This window comes from Aphis gossypii, chromosome 1 (assembly GCF_020184175.1).
Source record: "Aphis gossypii isolate Hap1 chromosome 1, ASM2018417v2, whole genome shotgun sequence".
NCBI lineage: Eukaryota > Metazoa > Arthropoda > Insecta > Hemiptera > Aphididae > Aphis > Aphis gossypii.
In genome coordinates this window covers 70,258,375-70,280,191 of record NC_065530.1, presented here as the reverse complement: position 1 = coordinate 70,280,191, position 21,817 = coordinate 70,258,375, and the positions used below count along the sequence as shown (strand labels likewise).

Sequence of the window (21,817 nt, the reverse complement as noted above, 5' to 3'; positions counted from 1 at the left end):
TTCTTAAAATATAACTAACTGACCTAATATGATTTGAGTAAAACTTTTTGTTTTTCTCAATTATAAAAAAAAGTTACTACAAATTATTTACTTTTGACTCTCGTTTCCTTCCTCAAACTACAAACTAAATTTACTCTTCTATCAAAAAAATATATTGAAATTTAAAATTAAAGCATCTCTCTTATTATAAAAAGTGTTTTTAGACACAAATAAATACACTCTGCCCAACTCTTTCTATAATCTATCAAAGCTCTGTTTATACATTGCGTGTATGTGACCAATGAGCATGATATAGGTACACAAGATTAAACGTATCAATTTCAATACAAAGTTTTGTACACAATTTTTGCAATTATTCATTCGGAAATAAACTATTATAAGCAGTATAAACAAAGATAGTATGATTTCAATTTAGCACAAATTAGACGGAATATCATATTTTATGTTTGTGCGTTATGTTTATGTGTAATAAAAGCATTACCTACTTATATTTTTGCGTTATCACATTACGCGTGCTTTAATCTCTGCCGAAATGTGATTCCTCTGAAACCAGTGAAACTACTGATTTTTCAACGTTATTAATGTATACCATTCGAAGTTCGTGATGCGATCATCAATTTAGAATATTATTCTCAGTCACTCTACAGCTATATAACTACTATCACCACTTGAAAAAAAACACCACCAATATCAGCGTACCTAACGATTAAAGATAAATATCGCTGAATTATTTTACTGCGCTATTTCAAGTTGAGTCACCGAGTTTTCTAGTTTTATCTACACTTTAACCTCACTCTGCAAAAATCCAAAATTGTATGAATAAGCTGTGTGCATTTTTTTCACTATGTGCTTAAAAAAAAATTTATTCCTGTATAACTTTAACACGCCTATCACCTAACTGGAATAAACGCCTTCTAATTTCTATTATTAAACACAATTTAAATGTACCCTTTTTCGCAAATATTATTATTACTACACATAAACATTACTGTACGTAGGTATAAACAATGATGATAATGACGTTCTATAATATTATACCGGCGGTCAATTTTGGTCATCAAGTATAACTATCGGGGGCGTAATTATCGGTTCGCAGAAATCTATACTCACTTAACACCTTATTTGGGAAGAAGTTATGAAATGATGGCTATCGTGTTCACGACTACTTTGGATTTTCTTAACTCGTAAATTTTAACGACGACAGTTAAACGAATCAAAAAAAAAAACAGTTAAAAAATGTTCTTTTAATTTGTGTAATATCTTAATAATAATATAGTGGCGTTTATTATTAAATATAGACCATAGTACAGCTTATATGTCACTCTGCACGTGGTTTTTATAAAAATTATGGATTGGTAATATGAAATTTCAATAAAAAAAAAAAAAAGAACTTGACAATGTTTTCATCGTAGCTTTAAAATTTTTAAACGCGAAGTTCTACGAGTACTAACAGCAAAATTTATTTAATTTTTTTAAAATGTTATTATAAAAATGCTTATGTTATAAATTATGCATCATTTGTATTTATAGTGCTTTAAAGTTTAGTAAATTAATTAATAGTTTTAATCGAAACAATTGGAATAAAATTAACTTACAAAGCTAAACATTTTTTTTTAACCATTTATTTTTATACAGTTAATTAGTAATCTAATGAGTTATGACAAACACGCAAATTATTAAATTTTTGGATAAATCCCTACAAAATATTTGGCTAATACTCGTACTTAATAGTACTTTTTTATGATTATGTGTTACAACATAAATAATCTCTCCTATTGAATTTTTCATTCGATACGTTATTCAAACAGTCATATCCTTCAGTGCATATACTGTCGATTGTAAATAATAATATTATAATGTAATGCACTGATGTGAGATAAATAATTTCAAAAATATGATTTCGGTCACTCCTTCTCCACCAAAATCCAATAACCTCATTTTCACGACCGTCGAATACTACCGACGCTCTGGTATCTATGTGAAGTGTACGATATATTATACATTATAATATTATAATATCATATTATATAGGTACCTACACTATATTACAACGATACGGGATAATAATAATAATATTATAATAATAATCGATAGTATTCACTTGTGCGCGCGGTACACGCAGCTATGTAGAGTGCATAATACTAATAACGACGATGATGTTAATAATAATAATACATCGCAGTTGTTGTTTGTTGGCTGTGCAGCGGGAAACTGTGTCAAACTCATTACCGGACCCGCTGAAACCGCGCTCAGGGATCGCGTGCCTGACCTAAATTCGCGCGCTGCACTGCACGTGGACTAAATCGTTTCCGTCAGATTTTGTCTCATTATTTGCAGTTGGCTCGCGATATTACATTATTTACTATTATGTACTGCGGTGCAAGTGGGACGAGTGCGGTGGGTGACGTTATTATCAGTTTGTTACCATTGTCACGTGCGTCGTTCGTGTACTGCGCACGATATATATTATACGCACAACAATGTGCAAAATCGCAGTATAAATATATACGTATTATTCGGATAAACGGCGGACTTGTGTGCGCGGCGTTTACTGTAATATTTACAACGTAATTACTGATGCTGCACTTGCCCCAGTTACGTATCGTACTCGTATAATATAAATGTGTAATGTGCAACTCGGTGCTTTTCGATGTCGGTCCGTTCGTCCTCCCGGCCGGAGCGGGTGCACGCCGTGACCTCGCAAGTGCCACGCGCGACGTCCATTAAAAACGCCGGCCCCGTTTCATCATCGTGCACACGCGTGTTTAAGTTTCCGCGTCACCGCAGTAATTGCGCGGTACTATACCTAATATTGTTGTTGTTGTTGTTGTTGTTGTTGTTGTTGTTAAAACAACAGTAATAATGTGCTCGCGGTTTACCATTACCGTGTGCAATTACACGCTCGCTCGTCGTTCAGTCCGCTTTATGTTAAATCCACAGGTAAACAACACTTGGGTAGAGCGTTTGTGTGCATCGCGCGTTTTATTGTTTGATTTCGAGAGAATATAATATCTCTGGACGGTGCTTTTTATAAACGGCGAGAAAAATCTAAGAGAGCACTATAATGCGATTATTATACGATGCAGTCTTTAAAATATGGTTAAAAATTTCAAAATCAGAATTAGAATAACATTACATAATGTGAACGCTAATCAATGAAAAATTAGACACGATTGGTGAATCGTCAAATACCTATATATATATATTATATAATATATATAATGCATTATGTACAATACACCTAGGTACCTGTATGTATCGCCGCAGTGACGTAACTTCCATAAAATACAAATACCGTACGCCGCTTGGAGTGTTCTCGGGTTATTGTCGGATAACGAAAACGCTATTATAATAATACAAGTACGCGGGTCGTACCGAAGTTGATCGTTATCACGGTAACGGACTCCGTCGTCATCGTCGACGTTTGTGATTACTATTTACTACCATATAATATATCGCAGTAGTTATACTTATAATATTATTACGTCCCGTTAGGAACTCGCAAACTGATATTTATTTATGTGCACGATGTAGATAAACATGGAACTGCAGGTGTGTTCGAAGCTCTTATAAATGAGTATATACGTTGGTAAAATAAGTATATATTATTATTCCGTCTAACAATCGGTTCGAGTGTACCTATGTCGTCTAACGCACGCCTACAACTCCGATTTGTGTTTAGACCAGATTTTTTAAGTAATGCTGTTCGCAGACGTGTCACGGTTCAATGAAAATAAATATTTAAACGCTTTTAAAACTATATTATAATTTATTACAAAGACAATGTCACTCGAAAAAAATAAGAAAATAATTATATTATTATTATGTATGTATACATAACTATGGAGTGGCGTTTTTTTTCCTCGACCGTACGATAGTGGTTTGACGTAAATTTGGTATAATATTATATATCTATTGCTTTGTAGTATTATTTTATATTCGTGTAGTCTATACTTCTCATTGAACGTGTTTCATATTTTTTTGTTGATAAATAATAATATATATATGGACACTACCTATAGGTATTTTTCGATACCACAGGGTTCGTTAATTTTATACGATAATTATATATAATTTAGGCGACATCGTCTAATACTTCAATCTCATCCGATACATTTTTGGGTGTTCGTCGATCATAACTTCTCACTAACAGAAAATTTGCTCTATTTTTCTATAGTTTTTAATGTGGTTTGTGACTTTTAGTAACAAAGTTTTTGTAGAACCTTTGTAAATTTGGCGTAGGATCAAAATTTAAAATTTACTAGTACTTTTTTTTAATAATATTATGAAAAATTATCTAAGAATATCAGGAAATCGGGAATACTTCGTACAACCAGTTTTAATACTTGTCGGTAAAATTAATATTTTTGTAATTGTATTAAGAAAATAATAAGTAATGATTTAAAATTTTCACCAATAGTACTTAAACTAAAATTTTATAGACGTTTGACATTTTTTTTAGTATTAATGAGCATTTAAATTTAATAAAATTGAATATTTCAATATAATCGATTTTCCTCAAACGACTTTGGTTATTTTTCTGTAATTTAAAAAATATTGATTTTAGAGACAGTTTATACCATAAAATATATTAATGTTTTTATATCTACCCAATGAACATTGTTCTTCTTATCTTATAGAATTATGTTTACATATATTGATATACAATAACTTTGCATTGAATTCAAATTTAGCATAAACACTATAGTGACTTTATTCAATGATATTAGAAATCTATAATCACCAGAAACGAATTGCTTTTTTTTTCATATCATGAATTAGTAAAATCAATTACCGTAAAAAACTCACATAACTCAGCGGGGGCACGTCGTATTATAATCTATTAAGCCAGTGTAATTCCTATTAAATTCATCATCAGAATCTATTGATGTACCTATATAATGCGTGAAAAATTTCTAGTATGTGTCATAACTTTCAATTACATATTATACAAACAACACATATAGGTAATACATTTTATGCAATAAGAAAATAATATATTTATTCAGAAAATATTGCATACCTGCTAGAAAATGTTACTACTCTAATAATATAAAATTCGTTTCGAAATGATAGTATTATGGGAATGGGACTTTTCGGCGCTGTCGTTTATAGTATAATCATTGATTTTAGAATGTTCTAAACCCAATGGTATAATACATGTTATAGGTAATTAAATTGCCAACTCGAAAATCATTTTAAAATATATTATAATAATATACATACCTATGTTGTGCTATGGTTCTTGCATAAATTCAAATTAGTCAAGTTTACTGACTATATTAAATTTCACACGAACTTAAAAGAATTGGAGTCATTAGTTTATTTTATTTTTTCTTCAAGAATACAATGAATATGGTTCTATACACATATACACTCGAGAGATTTGTTAGTGGAATTGTTTTCATTTCAATGTACAATACCAAGTTAGAAATATGTTTTGAGAGTTTCTATATAATGCAATATATTCCAGTATCAATTGCAACAATATCATTCCGTAAGCTATCACAATATTATCGTCAATTTTTGCATTTAATATTCCTTTATTAAATTATAAACATAAACGAATGAAAATGTATATAGTGTATACTATTATTATACATTGCATATTATTATTGTTTTACACGTGTTATGCGATATAACACTACTCTTAGTCGCTAATTAATATCGTCACTCAAAAGTACAAAATTATATATTATATTCATATGTTACGTTATAAAACATATTAGACTGAAAAAATTACCGTAGTCATTATAATGAAATAATTTTTCAAACTCAATAGTCAATATATAATTACTTTCCGATCATCTTGCTGTGCATTATACACAACATATATCATTATTGTATCAATACGATTGTAGTTTGTATACCTATCGTCCAGACGCCAATACAGACGCATATACAATACGAGCGTAATGAGTTTTATTATTATCCATAGGCTTTGGAACAGCCGGGCACATTTATTACGTATAATATTATTATTGTATATGTTTATGTAGGTATACCAGATACCTGTGTAATGGAATTATACAGGGCGTCACTATATGTGTTGTTCGTCCTCGTATCCAGTGATACTACGCACTACTATAATCGTTACTGCCCGAATTACCCTCCCCTATACTTACAACAGACTTGACAAAAACGTACACCATATACCATTTGAACTCACTCGTGATGAAAGTCGGTAAATTGACTTTTAAAACGTTTTTAATCCTGTTTTAAAAATAGTAAACGATCGACCGGAGCAAACACGCGTCGGCGAGGCACTTTACACACGACTATATATAATATTATATCGTATTTTGTTAATATCACAAGCTGGGCGTATGGAAAATATATAGAACACAAGTGTCGCGTTCAATACAAATTCGTATAATATAATATTGTGTGGTCTTGGGATGAACTAGTTTTTTTGTTACAAACAATAATAATATTGTTTGTGCAGAACGCGTTTTAAATTTATTTTTTATCTCACTTCGTTTTCGTTATAATTGTTACTTGTAATACAAGTTTTGAAAAGAAAAAAATATATTATAATACGACGGGATGTCAAACAGTTTTGGGGGTCTCGTACATTGTACAAACAAACCACAAACGTAGTATATACATATATACCTATGATATAATTTATATATATATATGACATATGCATACATATGGCGTGTTCATCGGCGCGTACTATCGGAACGTGTCAGGGTATCTGATTTGACATTATGTTTTCCGTCGGGTCTGTCGCTACTTACACACGTATTATTATATATTTATATAATAACACTATATCCGAACGAATAAAATATAATACCGCCCAGACCGAGTGTGTTATCCCGCAACCGGTTATTCGCAATGCGCCGGTGCATATTGGATCGTTTTGATTATATTTGCATTTAAACGGAATATTAAAAAATTTAATACGTTTATGTTTCTAAATTACGTATATTCGTGGATCGACGAGACAGTAAACTATCGCGGCGAAACGTCATCGTAATCGTCACGTCTATCTCATCGTCATAATATTATCGTCTCGTATCGTAATATTTCGTTGCCGGTATATTATTAAATAATTAATAATATTATATCATTAGGATAGGTACTTACTTAGTAATATTGCAATATCAATCGTTGGCTTGAATTTTTTTTTTCGTCAATATGATATAATATATTGCATTATAATACCTTACAACTTATTATTTGACGCGTAGGTACTGCAGTGTTCTAATATATATACTTAAAAGTTCTCACATAAACTACTCGCGCAAAATTCGATTTTTACGTTTCGAAGCACTTCAAAAAAATATTGAACTTTGGAAAAAGGAATTAAAAATGTATATTATTACAAAATAAAAATAATAAGATAAGGTAAAATAAAATTTTTTAGAAAAATGATATTTTAACGACTTGAAATCATCAAACAATAAAATATTCAATAACGATAATAGTTTTTGAAATAATGAGTGTCTTAAATTAAACGGATCAACTGGTATTATTATTATTATTGAAGTTGATTAAAAGCTTCGGTGTCACGTTTCATGTTTTACAAGTATGGTAGTACCATGTGTTTTCTTTTTAGTATTTTTTTAACGTTCACATATTACATTAAATGCACGTGGATTGTAAGAATATTATTGTATAGGACGTAGACGGTACACGTACATTGTAATCGTTACGCAGAATTGAAAAATGATGAATGTGCGGACAAATTCGTAAACAAAATAATATAATCTACTATGTACATTGTACAACCCACATTATGTATTTATGTAATATAATTTATAATAATAAACGGAATCTATAATAATATGTAATATGCCAAAATGATCTTGAAGTTCCATCACTGGATGAATTCTTCTTTTAAGAATACTAACCAATTACTACTTTTACATCATTGTTTTTACTTATTTCAAAGAAGTATATTATTTACTGATTGTACAACGATTATTTTAAAAATAAAAATCACAATTGTATCTAAATTAAACTTTGACCTTCGTGTTCTACAATAATATATTATATAATTTTACAGTTAGATCTATAAATGTAGAATTTATGTAACTTATTTACATTATAAATTCCGGTCATCGCAGTGCAGATAATAAGTTTGTTTTGCAGTAGTTATGCTACAGCACATTTGCCTTTTGTGTTAGTAAATTAAGGTCGACAGTGGTATATATATGTCATCTATACTCCCGACTTCGATACATGTATTGAACATGAAACATATTTTATGATATTAGATTTGTAAGTTAAATCAAATTTCGAATATTTCTACAGCATCATTGGAGAACTTGTGTTGCTCTTTATAAACTAATGTCAATCTCATTTTTGCAGGCTTGTAGCCACCTTATATTGTCTTAAAACACTTATTTAATTTATATTTTTCTTACAGGATAATTCAATATAATTAAGCATTTATTTCTACATTGACCATATCTTTATGTGTGAAAAGCGATGTAAATGTTTTTGGTTTAGGGTGGAAAATAGTTATCAATGAACCTATGTAAATTTACCCAGATTTCCGTAAATTAGCGCTTGTTACAGAGTACGAATAATTACGTATTTGTTTTGTTACTATAAACTGATTTCCTAACTTTGTGATGGTTTGTTTAGCCAATAAAACAATAAAACTTTTGTACAACAAACTAACGGTAAAACAAAACAAACAAAAAATGTAAAATGCAAAATGTGTGTTTACGTCAGATTAACATATTATTATTAATTAACCGAGATCCATGTTATATTTTATGTGTCTACCTTGTATTAAGTATTTCAGTACAAGTTGTACCTAAAAATATTATGTAATTTTTTTTCTAAACAAAGCAGAAAATATTTAAAATGATGTTACATGAATAACGAATACAATGCAAACAATTTAAAATAAATTAACAATAATTATAAAACTTTCCACAGCTTACAATAATAAATAATAATATAAAGTTTAATAACAGAATAATGCACACAGACATATTGTTATCATTAACATCATATACTATAATGTTATATTGTGTATTGGACACGCATAGGTACAGACTGCTAATATAATAATTATTGCTTTAAATGCATTGTGCTAATATTTAAATAAACTCGTAGACAATGCCCCGATCGATAAGACCATAACGCATATTATAATATTGTTCAATAACCGTTTGTTTAAAACACTACGCACAAACGGTTTTTTTACGAGTTTCAATACCTAGGTATTTAATAATATACTTAATAGTATATACATTTAAAATTATAATATGTGTACAGGGTCAGTGCACCACTCAGTAGACCTCAAATTTGTACATTGACGCTTCGGTTTTTATCATACGTTGAAAAAAAAATGTGATCCGTATTATGAAACAAGGTTGTAATATATTTTTAATCATGTTTAGTTTTAAAATAATATTGTTCTCCTAAAAAAAAGAAATTATTGCCAACAATATTCTTATTAGATATTTATACACATAATATACGGCTTTTGTGGATAGTAGTTTTGTCGTATTGTACTATAGTAGTTAGTATCTACCCGCCCTACCTATACCTAAATAATATAGTAGTCCAATAAAAATCGATTTTTATATGAATTCATAGCAGTTAGGAATCACCTCCTTTCCGTCCGATTCCACGACTTGGTCGGTAAAACATGTCTTATAGCACATACAAAAAAATCTTGACACCATCATAACATTAACTATAAGAGGTTATTCATTTAACATAAGACACTCATTATTTTAGAAAATGTTAACTTTTTTGAAAATATTTATTTTAGACAATTTTAAATAAATACTCTTTCATAATTTGATTATCATACGAGTACAACGAAGTACTTCAAAAACTATTTATGTTTTTGAAATAATAAACATCTTGGATTAAATGGATCACTTGGTATATGTACGTTTAGTATACGTATATATATTTATCTATCACCTAATCAATATTGTATACATGTTGAAATGCTACATACTTTGTAATTTATATTACATTAAAAATGTGTCTTATGTATCATATATATTATAGAAGAATTATCGTTAATATTGTTTGGCTCTATAATCTTCATCTGTAAATTCGTAATTATTTCCCTCAATTCATCAAATGGCTTTCTATAATCTATATGTGTTGGCTGCTACAGTATTCGGTTTAAGTTTGAAAGCATCTAATAAGCTATACGTGAAGTTATAACGTACTGAAAACTTTCCTAAAACATCCCAACAACATCTACTTGTTGAAAAAAAGTATAAAACTTTGATATATTTCTAGTGTCATATATATGACTAACACAGAGTTGAAATTAAGTTGAAAAAAAAGTTGATTTTAAGAACACTAGAGTTTAAAAATCTATCCAAATGGTTAGATCACGCACAAACGACGAAAGATTATTGTGGTTACCCGCTCGAGAGAACACTGTATAAAATAATGACACGCCATTTTTCATCACAAATTCAGAACTGACCGATGGTAATGAACTAATAACATGTCGCGGTCGCCCGTTCGCGAGGTTAGTAATCGCATTAATAATATTATAACTGCCGACGGTAATCAGTTATGGTATGACGAATACGCGGTCGCTGTCATCGTCATTTTTCGACCTTTCTCGGCCTGACCATTTTATTTTCGATCAAACTTCAGTAACGATCTTACAAAATATATAAGTTCCATCGATACTGCCAAGAAATAAATTAGGGTGTATCCGATTCCGCGAAAATAATATTAGTTGTTTCCGTATATTCCACCATAATCGATTCCTCAAAAACAAAAAAGGGTACGATTCTTGCTTATGACAAAACAAATTTAGAAACTTGCTTTGACTTTAATTTTCAAGTAATGCATGATATTAGTAATAATTTGACATGAAATACTATAATAATACTTGATTTCTGAAAAACTATGATTTATTTGTGTTATTTACACTCAGGTTATATTTACCATAACATTTTAGTATATTTAAATATAGGTAATGAATATGTGATACCTACGCGATTGTGTGATGATTTTAGAACATTTTCTCATTTTGATATACAAATATTATTGTTACGTTCATATACCTACTATTATATTGCATTATAGGCACATGGGTTCACAAACAATATTTGGCAAAACGTATTTTTATAATAATACATGTTGGTGGAAACGGTCAAACGTGTATCGTATATTTTATTCGTATTTAGCAGAAAACGTTCATGTCTGAAGTAGAGAAGTCTTAAAACTATATACGGTTGAAATCTGTTAGATTTTTTATGAGACTTGTGGTCATGTGGCACATTGCACACGGAGTCGCCTATATTATGAAGTGTTTACGGATTCCTTGAAGATATAGACAGTTATTCTCACGCTTCTACGTCCGTTATTGACGTCATTTATAAACAACCCTCACTCTTAAATAATTATATAATATAATATTTGTCAGAGTTTCAATAGCATTGGTTTTAAAATAAACACTCGAGCAATAGTATAGGAGTATTCAATGTCTTAAATTGTATGAATTGTGGGCATGTTTAAGCTGTATCATGAAAAAGAGCAGATTTCTTCAAAATTAAAATTGTCTATTTTAATTGTCCATATTATATATAATAAGGTCATTGATTATGTATGTAGTTTTCTCGTAAGTAGATAGGCTATTCGTGACATTACAACATTGTTTTATTTATTCGGCCAGCTGTGATCCGTCACCATAAGTAATGCTAAATTTTCAGTTCAGTTTTTAGTTATTTACTATCAAAGTTATAGCTCATAACGGGTATTATTGATATGATGAAGGATTCTGTGGAGTGTATGGTTATGCCGGTGGGAATATTCAATATTTGAAAAATTGACAATTTCTAAAGGAATTAGACGGTTTGATTGTTTGATTTTAAAAGGTTTTATTTCCATTACAGGTGGCATGTGCTGGGCATCGATGGGTAAAAATGGCTTGTGCAAAGACTTGTTGGCTGAACGCTTGTCGAAAGAGCAATGCTGCAAGTTGGGTGGTAGTTCCGTTTCTACATCCTGGAGTCCAACCGATTTGGAGCCCGGGGCACTGTTTTTCTGGCGCGTCTTAGGCGATGGCGTGCCATGCACTAAGTGCAAAGGTAATTGCAACTAACTGCTAAATTCTTTCATTCTACCTATACTATACAATATACATTCATTTTCTACGTTTATTTGAGCATTAATATAACACGTTATATTATCTTACATTAGATATTAACTTTGTATCTATACTACAATAATTTATATACTTATCAATTTATTTTGAATGTATTTATTACGTTATATAATATAATGTAGGTTCTTAAATTGACAAAAAATATAGTTTATAGATTATTATATCATAGTTATGTGAAGATTAAATATAAATAAAGAAACGAAAGATTAAATTCTGGAATGTAAAATATTAATTTACGAAGATTTTTTTTGAAAATATCATAATATTACAGTATATTATATTATAATATACCATACATAGGTATATTGAGTAATTTTTTTACGTTTAATATATTTACATTTCATCTTTACGATTGAATAACTGATCCTTATTATAATAGATATGACACTACATTACATAAAAAAAGTTAGATGAACCATAAGCTGAATATAGCTGCAGGTATTTTACTCTCCAGATATCTTTGTTATATTTTTGCTTATCGTATATTATATTTTGTTCATTAACTCGTCACATTTTAAATTTTAGAAATAACTGACTACTCCCATTCTATAACAAACTATTGTATATTTGAATCGCGATCTACTGTCGGAAAATAATTATTCTTTTTTCTTTAGTCCGTAAAATAATAATGCACTGGAAACTAGTTTATAATTTAAAGTTAAAACGAACTTCACATGTACTTTGTGCAGCATCGTGCACGGACGTGGAATGTGTTCCTGGAAAGAAGTGTGTTATGCGGTCCGGCTCGCCAAAATGCATCTGTTCACCCAACTGCAAAGAACGCGGCGGATTCAAGGGCCCTGTGTGCGGCACGGACGGCGTTTCATACAAGTCACACTGCCGACTGAAAAAGAGATCGTGTCGTACCAGAGATCAATCGTTGTCAGTCGACTATATTGGCATGTGTCAGAGTAAGTAGTTCAATAATAAAATATATAGGTAAATCGTACATGACACATGTAATTTATTATGTGTACCTACTTAAGGAAAATAATTGTTTATTTCGAGTAAAATTTTTAAAATTGATTTTAAGATTTAATCTCTGTACACGAGTTTATACAGGTGGTTTTTTTGTATACAATAATTATTATCATTAATTTTCTGTAGATTCGTGCAATAAAGTCGCCTGCCCTACAGGCAAATACTGTCTACAAGATCAGAATCTGATACCGCACTGCGTCAAGTGTGCCACTTACTGTTCTAGAGGCTTGTTGTCGACTAGATTCGTGTGCGGGTCCGATGGCTGGACATACCAAAGCCCGTGTCATCTGCGCGAAGCCGCCTGCCGGATAGGAAAGGCCATACCAATAGCTTACAAAGGAGTTTGCAAGAGTGAGTAGCAAAATGAAATAATAACAATATATCATTTAATATAAACTATCGAGTTGTAGTCAATAATACAGAATAATATGGTTAGTAAAATGTCGCGTTGCAAAACCTGCATCTGGAACTGCATCCAAGTTTTATATTATTGTAACGCCCGTCGATTTTTCGTAACCGGTAGGTTATTGGGTACTTACTTATACCTACTAGATTTGGTTTGGTCGTTTCTAGTTGTCGCAGTCGTCAGTGGTAATCGCTAGTTTTTATTGAAAATATTTAGTTTATACTACATTTTCCAAAACTTTTAGAGGTTATGGGTTTCCAAAACGGTTGTTTTTTATTCGATTTCGATCACTGCAGCTCTTCGTTCGATCTCGCCATAAGTATCGGCAAACAAATCATATCCACCGTAGCTCGATTATATTATTGTATCTTACGTCGTTCAAAATAGACGTACGGCCAGGTCACAGTCGACTGAGAACGATGGCTTAAAATACGAACCGTCTGTGTCTCGCTGTCGACAAATAAGACGTTGGGTACGTATACGTACGCGATGCATTATTATGTTATATACATTTTAGTGTTCGAACACACCCGACGCCGCCGGCGGAGACCGTAATATAACGTCTATACCGTATAATAATATTAGGGAGTAGTGTTTTTTTTTCTTTTACTGTTCGCGACGATAAATATATTATGTATATACCTACCTATACGCGTATAACATAGTCTATCGTCGCCAATCTCCGAGTCGTAAACGACGACGGTCCGCACTTGGCCGCAACGTATACGATAATATAATTACGACGTGGTCGTATACATTACACGCGGAGCACTGCAATAATATGCATATAATACGCGTATATATAGGTACTACACGCAAACATCGTATTAATATTGTTATTATTATCATATCGTGAGAATTCGGTCGTATCATAATATTAATATCACAAGCTCGCCGACGGGCGCGCACGGGAGATATATTATAAATGTGTTCGTATATACTTCATACTCTGCACGTGTAAGTATACGATGTATACGATATGACCTATGCCGCGCCTTGTAGAAGGTACCCATAGTCATACGTTTGCGGGTCGCGTGTATATAGATACGCTGCAGCATATTCGGCACAAATAGCGTTATTAGCAGGTAGACATTAAGCTGCAGGTATACAGGTGTATAACGTATGTATATATATATATATATAGGTACTCGTAACGTACACTGCACTAAAACGAAATAAAAATTTAAAAAAAAAAAAAAAATAACGAATTTACTATCGGCTTGGATTTATTACCGAATCGCACTCGTACGGGCGCGCTAATAATAATTACGTTCCGCCGCGCAGCTTCTCCTCCTCGGGCGCGAACGTACCATTTACTATATATTACAAGCATACTTTATTATTGTTATTGCGGCGGCAGCAGCAGCGACTGCAGCAACGGCAGCAGCAGACTATGTACGCATTTTATATGGACGTTTTTATAGTGGTGCGGAGGCTGCGATATTATTATTATTATTATTATTGTATTATTATATGTGTGCACAACAACACTGTGTATTATACACCAGTCGGTTTCATTAAGCCGTCTAGACGCTCCGGTGCAGCAACAAAAAAGCGCGCGTACACCGTCGTCGTCGACCGTCGTGGCGTTTACTACCCATCAAAACTTGCCCCGTTTTATAAAATACACACACACACAGATTTAAGTGTGCGTGTGCTAGTGTGTAGGTATATATTATTTTAATATCGCTTAAGTATTATAATAAACACGACTCGCGTCAACCCCCCCGCCGCCGCCGCAGACGCCTATATATATATTGCCCGCCGCTGTCGTCGCCGCCGCCACCTGTTTTTTCGCAGACTATGCGGCTTATGTGTGTGCGTGTGATGTATATTACGACGCTGTTGTTTTTCGTTTTCGGTCGTTGTTGTGTAATAAATTAATTTCGTCGACGAGTCGATGTTTAAGTGCATAATATATAATACGTATAAACGTATTCAGCTCTGTGCATATACACGATACATATACGTTTTTATATTATTGTAGATACACTGACTCCGACGACGATGGTATATTATACGACGTCATTTGGCTATATAACGGGCGTCGACGGTCAACCATTATTTCGTCGTCGATCATAATATCTTTACGATTATTATACATCACACTAATTTTTATATACTACGCGTCCGCAGAGTTTGGGCGTTTGCGCCACATCCCTTGATCAATGCTGCAGCGAATTGCAGTTTTGACTTTTTTTATATTGTATATTGTTTGATCAACATAAATTATATCGAGAAAATTTCAAATTTTGAATAAAAAAAAATAAAATGTTAATTCACTAAAAATAAATCGATTGTTTTGAAAACAAATTTCATGTTCTACTGTTCTACATCTATACGATATCGTACGTGCTATTAATATAGGTAATATATTATTTTATAAAAGTTTATAATTTCCTTAGAAAACAGAAATATTTGAATTATCTCCTTTCTAAAATGCAATATAAGTAAATTTCTAATATAGATATATTATATGTATATTATATTAACATGCTGCTTAAAACCATTTACGACTTTGCAGTTTGTATTACCCTGAAATGTGTATAACAAACAAGAAAGCAAAACACAATAATAATGCTTAGAATCTTTAAGTTATAACTTAAAACATGAAACAATAACAACTTTATACTATATAGTGAGCCCTTCAAATGCAAATTTGAATGTCCTTTAAAATTTTAATAAGAAATCTTATTGTTTAACGGACTAAATATCCTACCCTTTATTGCTCCTCCCTCCAAATTGCAGTCATAATAAATATGCAATATTTTTAATAATTTAATAATAGTTATAATCAAATCGTCGAGAGATTACGACGGGTATTCATTTCGAAAGACGCAATATGCCATTAAAACATAATGTATTATGCACTATATGCTGCACGTTTGCACTTAGAGATTTATTTACATAAGGATTAGGGTATTAACATATATATTGCACTATGCAGTGATGTTGTTATAATGCTATTAACTGTTTTCAACCTGCACAATACTCTTCAATCTCTTCTATTAAAATCTAGTCAATTTACTTCGGTGTCCGAGACAAAGCTAAAAATAATTATCCTAATATTATGCAGAGTAATTCATAAAACTTGTTCAGCTTTCACCATTGTAGATTCTGAACGAAGTGATGAGTGTAATGATTTTACAATGATTTGTGTTTGTGTACACCATATAACTTGTCGAAATAATGCTTCAAATTTAGAGGATAGTTTTTGAAAGCCAAGTGAATATACTTGATGCATTACAGAGGTCAAAAGTAAGTAGTTTCCAGTAGTTTTCAAAATATTATCGGGATAATCCACAAAAAAGTGACGGAAAATGGGAATATTTACACAAAACCAATTTTCGACAAAATCGATTATTTATATAATTTTAAACTCAAAAATGATTAACGAATCACTGTAAATAGTTAAAATTTTCACCAAATGTTTATGTTAGTATAGTATTATCTAGATACAGTTAAATTTTCAAAATAGTATAGCTTTTTTGAGATATTTATAAATAACGAAAATTTTCGATTTGTTTAAGTGGTTTTTTTTTTTGAAATGTCAATAAAAAATTTTGAAAATTTAATACAAAGTTTCTTATAAGTTTTTCTGGATATTTAGATATTTAGTTGTTTCTGACATTTGGAAAAAAAATCAAAAAGCTAGTCAAATTTTTTTGAAGTTTTCCCTTCAAATAGCTATAGAGAAAGTTCGAATCGTCATTATAGGAAAAAACTTTATGAGCGTCTGAATTTTAAATTTTTACAAAGTTACATAACGATAACAATTTTCAATATTTGTTATTATTCAAAATGTATAAGTCGTAGATACTTGAAAATTTCACCAGTTATTTATCACACCCAAACTAAGGCCAATAGGTTAACTAGATCAATAGTGACCTACCTACTCTATATCTGAGGTCCACTCAATACCTACTGTATAGCAGAACGTTATCCACCCTTTTTTAAATTAATTATTTATTTATTTATTAAAATTATGATTCTTTGGAATTTTTAAATATACTTTAAGACCACATTTTCAAGTTCTCGAGATTTTTGTACTACTTAAGGAGTATCTAGTGGCAATACGAACTCACCATTTACAAACTAGAATCGCTTTTTTTTACTGAAAATAATTTTTTTTGTTTAATATTTTCATATAACTACCGTAATTCAAAATTCGAACAAGTAGTATTACTATTATTAATTATTTTAACTTTAAAAAATATATAAAATAGATACAAATATATAATTTAACATTTTAGTCATTTTAATTTATTGTTATAGTTGGGCTATATTTACAAATTATAAATTTTTATAGATTAATATTGTTGACTAACAATTTTTAACTCATCAGCCTATTCCCGGGATTTTTCAAACTTATTATTTATAGTAAATCAAGTTGAATAGCTAAAAACTAAATTTTGAAATTAATTTCGATAGTCCAAATTTTCAGAAAAGTTATTAACTAAATAATTTAAAGTAGAAAAGATTGATTCTCATTTGAAAAACAGAAGTTCGTATCTCAGTGGAACATTACTTCGGATATAGCTAAAAACATTCTCGAGAATTCAAAAATATGATCTTAAGTATATTTAAAAATCCCAATAATCAATTTTGAATAACTACATTATTGAAAAGCATGCTTAGAAAGTCGTTCTGTCTAAAAAATATTTGTGTACATTGTACAACTATAAACTATTATACAACATACTGTATTATACACATTAATTATCGTTATTGTCAAGTCGACATCTGCACAGTTAAAGATGATCTTTAAATTTAACATTGAGTTGTTTTTACATCACAAAATTTTCTGTAGATTGTATCGCTGCAATGTCATGTTTTTACTCCAACATCCGTTTCAAGTTTTTTTCCAAAAATCCAATTACTTAAATAGCCCCGTATCCTATGTGTAGGTAAAATCATCATTAATATTACGAGTTTTATAGTTGTATAATATATTATCGTGTACAAATAACAAACAACTGGTCATCTGGTCCTATATAATAATTCGTTTCCGCCGACTATATTGTCATGCAACGATGACGATACTACACAGTACATATACGATTCAACGTTGATTTTTGGTAATTTTTTTTTTGGTTGCTATATCTATATATTATTTCATCGCCTATTAGTCATTTTGAATAAAATCGTTCATTTGAACACATTACATTTTATAAAAAATGGGATGGTCATAACTTAAAAATGTTATTCGTCTAAATTGATGATTCACAGATTATCATAATAATAATTGTTTTTCCTACCTACATAATACAGGTATTATAGCTGGACGACATCAACATGCCTTTACGGTTATACTGTCTGCTTAGCTTGAAATTTTAAATTTTAATACATCATTAGGTAACTTCTTTATAGACATGATATATTGTTTTAATAATTTATTGTTACTTATATATTATACTGCCCGTATAGTTGAAGAAAATGTATCAAATGTATGTTGTTATGTAACGTTATCGTTATGGCGGAAACAAATCATGTTTCACTTAAAACGAACAACGGTGTGTATTAAAAAAACGTGAAATGTATTTAAAGTTATAAATTATTATACTTAGACTTAATATACTAAAACAATTATACAGTTGTTCGTAAAAAATATAAAATTTCGAAAAAAATTTATTTACTTGTATATTCGTATATTATGACTGTTTAAAATACAAATATATACATTTTGTAATTAATACTCGATGAAAATCGTTGTACATAATAAATAATATTCACTGACAGAAAAAACAACACGTCAATATCAACTAAGTTTTATAACACTACAAAATTGTATTTAATTTAATGCAAAGTAACATAAACACACGCACGAATCGTTATATAATGCTATAAAGTGTATTATTATTACCTGTGTCTCATATAAATATTGTTATTAATTATTATTACATTGACCGATGTTTTGTATAATAAACTTCTTGTATTTCTGCAGTTTATCTAATGTTTCTGCAACTTTGACTGTTATTTAGAGTATTAGTTTTTTCCTATTAGGGTTAAAAAAATTTAAAGTTTGTAAGGGAAAGAAGACGGAAATAAAGTTGACAGTTAGGTACATACTTATATAATACCTATTAGATTATTCTTCTTTTTCTTTCTTTCTTAGCTTAACGGTCTACTATCAATTCAACCCATTTGAGAAATAAAAATTGTATTTAAAAAACCAAAATATAAGCTATGTTTAGGGAATTTAAGACTAGAATCAGTTGAATCTGGGACCTAAATCGCAAATACATGTATTTGTGTGAATCGAAAGAAATTGTTTGAAAAAGTAATACGTAATAATGTAAATTCAAAATTGTAATATTATAGAGTACCTTATAAATTATAAGTATAATGAGTAACACTTGACAAAACCGTTAAAGGTACTTTTTTAAATTTGAATGCCTAGAATTTACATGGACCTGCTGGCTGCTGTATATATATATACCTACATTAGACAATCAGCTTCATCGGTAAATTGCTGAAGTATTACCATAGAACGCACAAACATTTTCATGCTGATATTGAAAACACTAAATTTAGTTTATCGTTCATGACATATCTAATATTACGGTTTAAAATAAAAATCACGTTTTCAAATCGATGACTCGATGAGTTCTTCTCATAGCTAATATTCTACGCCATTAAAAACTATAATGAAAAGGGGTGACTGTACTTTTAAACCCGTCACTCTCTCTTCCTTCTTCCCCGATTACGGCGGCTGGTTATAAGACTCGACTCGTACGTATTGCGGCGTTAATTTTCAACGATCCTACGATATGTATAAAAATAGAATATTTTTAAGTGTTGTCGAGGCGATGGACGAGGTGGAGGGGTAAGAGGAATTCAAGTCGGGAGATTTACTCGAGAGTCATCACGGGCAACGTTGAGCGTAATACCGGAGCTATTTATTATTATTATCATTGTTGTTATTACTTATAAGTATCACAGTGCTATTACTATTATATATGCACGGGTAATGACTCGTAATAGCCGCGCTGCAGTTGACCGCCATCCAAGAGTTAAATTTAACGCCATCCACCGCCGTCGCAGCGTGTGCGCGACGGACTTCCTATATATTAACAACATTATTTTACATTGTATTATAATATTATTATTATTATTATTACATACATCCCCGACGTATTACCATAACCGGCGCGCGGTGGAGGCGTAGGCGGACGGCGGACGGCGCCGACAAGAAGTAGTGCGGTCGCGGCGGTGGCGGTGGGTGTATAATATAAAGTACCTAAGGCGGGCGGCGCGACGCTTAAAAAACTAAAAAACTCTGACCCCGGACTCTTGTTTGGATGCCCGTTAAATTGATGGAAGGAACGGTCCCGTCGACATTTTTAATAGCGTATACACGCGTAGTCCGACTCGTAGTCCGGGATAAACGGTGCGATTATTACTGTCGTTATTATTATTATTCTATTCGGATATAACTCTTAATATACATTATAATATTATTATGTATATACCTACGCGAATATAATATAATGTATTATTATAATATATATATATGTATATGTATACATCGCCTTCCGAGACTGCGCGACGATGACGACGACTCGTTCGAGTAGTTCCGCGTGCAGATAACGCGCGTACGTTATATTATTACGTATTATTATTATTATTATTATTATTATTATTATTATTATCGTTATTAGGAGGTATAATGTGTATACGCGTACTCCGTACACGAAACATTGTGGTGAGGTGATTTTTTTTTTTGTTCAACTGCGATTTGTTATTGTTGTTGTACATAACGTAAGTCAGCTGCGCGGATCGACGTCTCGTTTACCGGTCGTCGTCTCCGTGAAAAATATAATAATTATTGGACAGTATAATACCTGCGCACGACGTATGCGTAGCCATACGTTATTGACCTCGGGGAATTTTAACACGTCGGAGCGAGTAAATGAAAAAAAAAATGTATATAGGTAGGCAATAAGCCACTGCACACACAGACTGGGCAATAAAATGCTACAATTATTGCTGGCGTCGGGTTGGGTATTATAGGTATGTAGTATTTAGTAATCATCACTCGATAATATAAACTCGCGGGCAGTTAAAGTCCGCTGGTTTTAAGATCTTTCGAAACGTTGAGCGTATTTGCATGAGTCGACTACACGTTTTTTATTTCTATTTTTTTTTTTAATAAGATATAAACATAATATAATACGTATACATTGTCACCTGGATGTTAAATTCTAGAACTGAAACAAATATTTATTGTTTGACGATAATTATCATTTAGTTTTTAAACAGTATTGCAGCGATGAATACAGTGTAATCATATATTATAGCAGTTGTCA

General features: G+C 31.0%; 1 protein-coding gene across 6 annotated transcripts in view; it reads left to right on the top strand.

Moving 5' to 3' along the window:
* LOC114125145 (follistatin-A) overlaps positions 1 to 21,817 on the top strand; it is a 72,630-nt gene that overhangs the window by 45,576 nt on the left and 5,237 nt on the right. For all 6 annotated transcript variants that reach the window (XM_050210963.1, XM_050210962.1, XM_027988662.2 and 3 more), the window contains exons 3-5: positions 11,850 to 12,044; positions 12,811 to 13,032; positions 13,229 to 13,453. In XM_050210963.1, coding sequence (XP_050066920.1) covers positions 11,850 to 12,044; positions 12,811 to 13,032; positions 13,229 to 13,453 — 642 coding nt within the window. The remainder of the gene's footprint in view (positions 1 to 11,849; positions 12,045 to 12,810; positions 13,033 to 13,228; positions 13,454 to 21,817) is intronic.